General features: G+C 44.8%; 1 protein-coding gene across 1 annotated transcript; it reads left to right on the top strand.

Moving 5' to 3' along the window:
- The first annotated feature begins 506 nt into the window (after window positions 1–506).
- On the top strand, window positions 507–938 carry LOC138903236 (uncharacterized). The gene has a single exon (XM_070191168.1). It carries the CDS (start codon window positions 507–509, stop codon window positions 936–938), a length of 432 nt encoding a protein of 143 aa, XP_070047269.1.
- Window positions 939–5071: the final 4133 nt, after the last annotated feature.

Genomic DNA, 5071 nt, shown 5'->3' with positions numbered 1-5071 from the left:
GCCGAGGTCGCGCCAGAGGCTGAGGTAGAGGTAGAGCTCAGTCTAGAGCCCGAGCAACAACACATGCTGTAGAACCTCAGGTGGATTTGGGAGCGGAGTTTCTAGTTCAGACTATACCTGTTGGACCAGTTCAGGTCTCGGAAGGATTCATAGCTACTCTAGTGCTTCAGGAAGCTCTAGTCTATTTTGTAAGTCTTATGGAGGGCGTGGCCCAGAATGGTACATTTCCAGTGGCACCAGCCATCTCACAGGCTGGGGGAGGAGCACAAATGCCCACTACTCCCGCTCCGGAGCAGATGGCTCCCTAGTATCAAGCTCCAGCAGTCACACCAGTTGGGGTAGATCAGCCAGTTGTTGCGGCACAGGCCGATGATAGGCCTGCCATGTCTTCTGAGGCTTTATTGAGGTTGGACAAGTTTACTAAGCTCTTTCCAGTTCACTTCAATGGTAGACCTTCTGAGGACCCACGGGATTATCTTGACCGCTGCCATGAGGTATTGCGGAACATGGGTATAGTTGAGATTAATAGGGTCGATTTTGCAGTATTTCATATGACGGGTTCTGCCAAGAGATGGTGGAGTGATTTTATGTTGACCAGACCAGCTGGGTCGCCTGCACTGACTTATGAGTTGTTCTCATGGCTATTTCTAGAGAAGTTCCTCCCTATCACATTGAAGGAGGATTATCGCATGCAATTTGAGCGTCTCCAGCGGGGCAGTATGACTGTTACTCATTACGAGACACGTTTTGTGGATCTAGCCTGTCATGCTCTCCTTTTACTTCTTGCTGAGGGAGAGAGGGTGAGAAGGTTTATTTATGGACTCACTCGCCCTATCAGGCTTCAGATGGCCAAGGAGATCAGAAGTGAGATTCCCTTTCAGGCGGCTGCTAATGTTGCTAGGAGGATCGAGATGGTTCTTGCACAGGAAAAATGGTAGGGGTCTGATAAGAGGCCTCATCAGTTTGGTGGGTTTAGTGGTGCCTCGTCTAGAGGCAGGGGTAATTTTGGTAGAGGCCATCCTCCCAGGCCGTTTCATTTAGCGCTCCAGGCATCCCATAGTGCTTCAGGTGGTCACGACCCTCATATACCTCATTCCGCCTAGCTAGCTTACAGATCACCACCAGCTCCTATTTGTGCACCTCCAATCCAGAGTTATCAGGGTGGTTATCCAAGTCGACATGGCTAGTTATGGGGTCAGCAGTCACAACAGCCGAGATCCTGTTTTACTTGTGGTGATCCAAGGCACATTATTAGATTTTGCCCCAAGTCTCAGGGCAGCCTGCAGCAGCAGGGTACTCGTGCTTTGATTCCAAGACCAGTTGTTCTACAACCCGCCCAGCCATCTAAAGGTAGGGGTCAGGCAGCTAGAGGTGGAGGTCAGTTCGTTAGAGGTGGAGGCCAGCCAGTTAGAGGTTGTCCTAGAGACGCAGTTTAGAGTGGTGGGGCCGATCCCCGATTTTATACTTTTCCAACTAGGCTTGAGGCCGAGTGATCTGATGCCGTGATCACAGGTATTATTCTAGTTTGACATAGAGATGCTTCAGTTCTATTAGATCCAGGATCTACTTATTCCTATGTATCATCCTATTTTACTTCAAATCTGGTTGTGCCTTGTGATTCTCTAAGTTCTCCTGTATGTGTGTACGCCAGTGGGAGATTTTGTCGTGGTAGATTATGTCTATCGTTCATATATGGTTACTATTGGGAGTCTTGAGACTAGCTTGGATATTCTACTTCTTGATATGGTAGATATTGATGTCATCTTGGGTATGGATTGGCTGTCACTTTATCATGCTATATTGGATTGTCATGCCAAAACGGTGACCTTAGCTATGCCGGGGTTGCCTCACTTAGAGTGGAAAGGGATTTTTGGCCATTCTACTAGAAGGGTTATCTCTTATGTGATGGCTCGACGTATGGTCGAGAAGGGTTTTCTAGCTTATTTGCCTCATATTCGCGATTCTAGTGCGGATGTTCCTTCTATGGATTCAGTCCCAATCGTCCGTGAATTTCCAGATGTATTTCTTGTAGATTTGTCGGGGATGCCACCCGATAGAGATATTGATTTCTGTATTGATTTGGCTCCGGGTACCCAGCTAATTTCTATTCCACCGTACCATATGGCCCCGCCGGAGTTGAAGGAATTAAAAAAACAATTACAAGAATTGCTTAATAAGGGCTTCATTAGACCTAGTGTCTCGCCCTTGGGTGCACCCGTGTTGTTCGTGGAGAAGAAAGATGAGTCGATGAGAATGTGTATAGATTATCGGCAATTGAACAAGGTCACTATCAAGAACAAGTATTCATTACCAAGAATTGATGACTTATTAGATCAGCTTCAGGGTGCCAAAGTGTTTTCAAAGATCGACTTGAGGCCTAGTTACCAACAGTTGAAGATTAGGGCATCTGATGTCCCTAAGATCGCTTTCGGACTCGGTATGGGCATTATGAATTCCTAGTGATGTAATTTGGGCTGACAAATACCCAAGTAGCTTTCATGGATTTGATGAATCGAGTGTTCAAGCCTTATTTGGATTCTTTTGTGGTTGTGTTCATTAATGATATCTTGATTTACTCCAGTAGTCGAGAGGAGCATGAGCAACATCTTAGTATTGGGCTTCAGACTTTGAAGAATAATCAGTTATACACTAAAATTTCAAAATATGAACTTTGGTTAGACTCTGTTGCCTATCTGGGGCATGTTGTATCAGCCGAAGGCATAAAAGTGGATCCTAAGAAAATTGAGGCAGTTCAGAATTGTCCTAGACCTACTTCAGCTACAGAGATCCAGATTTTCCTGGGTCTGGCAGGTTATTATCACTGGTTTGTGGAGGGATTTTCATCTATAGCATCTCCATTGACCAAATTGACCCAGAAGGGTGCCCCATTCAGATGGTCAGACGAGTGTGAGTTGAGCTTTCAAAAGCTCAAGATCGCTTTGACTACAGCGCCAATGTTTCTATTACCCATAGGTTCAGGATCTTATACGGTGTATTGTGATGCATCTCACGTTGGACTTGGTGCAATATAGATGCAAGATGGTAGGGTGATTGCATTTGTCTTGTGGCAGTTGAATGTTCACGAGAAGAATTATCCTGTTCATGACTTAGAATTTGTTAGCCATTGTTCATGCATTGAAGATTTAGGGGCATTACCTTTACGGTGTCGCGTATGAGGTATTTACTGTACATCATTGCCTATAGTATCTGTACAAACAAAAAGATCTCAATTTGAGGCAGAGAAGATGGTTGGAACTATTGAAAGACTACGATATCACCATTTTGTATCACCCCGGAAAGGCCAATGTGGTGGCTGATGCTTTGAATACAAAGGCGGTGAGTATGGGCAGCCTTGCGTTTATTCCGGGTTGTGAGAGGCCGTTAGCTGCAGATGTTCAGACTTTGGCCAATCAGTTCGTGAGGTTAGATATTTCAGAGCCCAGTTGGGTTCTAGATTGCACAGTTGTTCGGTCTTCTTTATATGAGAGTATCAGAGAACGACAGTATGACGATCCTCATTTGCTTGTCTTCAAGGACACTGTACGGCATGGTAGTGCCAAGCAGGTTGTTGTGGGGGAAGATGGAGTTTTGTGGATGCAGGGTCATATTTGTGTGCCTAATGTGGATGGGCTTCATGAATTAATTCTTAAAGAGGCCCACAGTTCCCGGTATTCCATTTATCCAGGTGCCGCCAAAATATATCAATATTTACGGAAATATTATTGGTGGAGGAAAATAATGAAGGATATAGTTACATATATAGCTCGGTTATAAACTGCCAGCAAGTCAAGTACGAGCATCAGAGACCTGGTGGTTTGCTTCAGAAGTTAGAAATTCCTAAGTTGAAGTAGGGGCGTATCACTATGGATTTTGTTGTTGGGCTCCCACGGACTCAGAGGAAGTTCGATGCAGTGTGGGTCATTGTGGAAAAATTGACCAAGTTAGCATATTTCATTCCAGTAGCAATTACCTATTCCTCAAAGCGGTTAGCTGAGATTTACATCCGCGAGATTGTCCGCCTTCACGACGTGCCCGTGACTATTATTTCTGATCGAGGTACGCAATTCACCTCGCACTTTTGGAGGGCTGTACAGTCTAAGTTAGGCACGCAGGTTGAGTTGAATACATCATTTCATCCACAGACAGACGGACAATAAGAGCGCACTATTCATATATTAGAAGATATGCTTCGCGCCTGTGTTATAGACTTTCGAGGTTCTTGGGATCAGTTCTTGCCACTTGTGGAGTTTCATTTAATAATAGCTACCAGTCGAGCATTCAGATGGCACCATATGAAGCATTATACGACAGCTAGTGTTGTTCGCCAGTTGGCTAGTTTGAACCGGGAGAGGCTCGGTTGTTGGGTACCGATTTGGTATGAGATGCCTTGGATAAGGTCAATATTATTCAGGATCAATTTCGCACACCTCAGTCTAGGCAAAAGGGTTATGCCGACTGTAAAGTTCGTGATGTTGCATTCATGATTGGAGAAAGTGTATTGCTCCGGGTTCACCAATGAAGGGTGTAATGAGGTTCGAAAAGAAGGGCAAGTTGAGCCCTGGTATATCGGACCCTTTGAAATTCTTGAAAGGGTGGGATGAAGTAGCCTACAAGCTTGCACTACCACCTAGCTTTTCAGCAGTTGATTCGGTGTTTCATGTATCCATGCTCCGGAAATACCATGGTGATCCGTCCCATGTATTAGATTTCAGCTCAGTCCAATTGAACAAAGATTTGACTTATGAGGAGAAGCCGGTAGCTATTGTAGCCCGGCAGGTATGACGGTTGAGATCTAAGAGTTATCCTTCAGTTCGGGTGCAATGGAGAGGTCAGCCAATTGAGTCATCTACCTGGGAGTCAGAGTCGGACATGCAGAGTAAATATCCACATCTTTTCACTAGCTCAGGTACTTTTCTAAATCCGTTCGAGGACGAACGTTTGTTTTAGACGTGGAGAATGTGATGACCCAAAATGTTATCTTTAATTTAAACATTCATTTCTGCATTTTAAGACCTCAAAAGGCACTATTTATCATTTCTCAACTTGTGTGCGCAGTCCGTATAATTTTCTA

Source organism: Nicotiana tomentosiformis, chromosome 12 (genome assembly GCF_000390325.3).
Source record: "Nicotiana tomentosiformis chromosome 12, ASM39032v3, whole genome shotgun sequence".
NCBI classification, from domain to species: Eukaryota; Viridiplantae; Streptophyta; class Magnoliopsida; order Solanales; family Solanaceae; genus Nicotiana; species Nicotiana tomentosiformis.
This window is presented reverse-complemented; position numbering and strand designations above follow the sequence as displayed.

What these genes read in the sequence shown, in the direction of transcription:
- LOC138903236 (XM_070191168.1), top strand. Translation starts at nt 507, where the DNA reads ATGGGTATAGTTGAGATTAATAGGGTCGATTTTGCAGTATTTCATATG.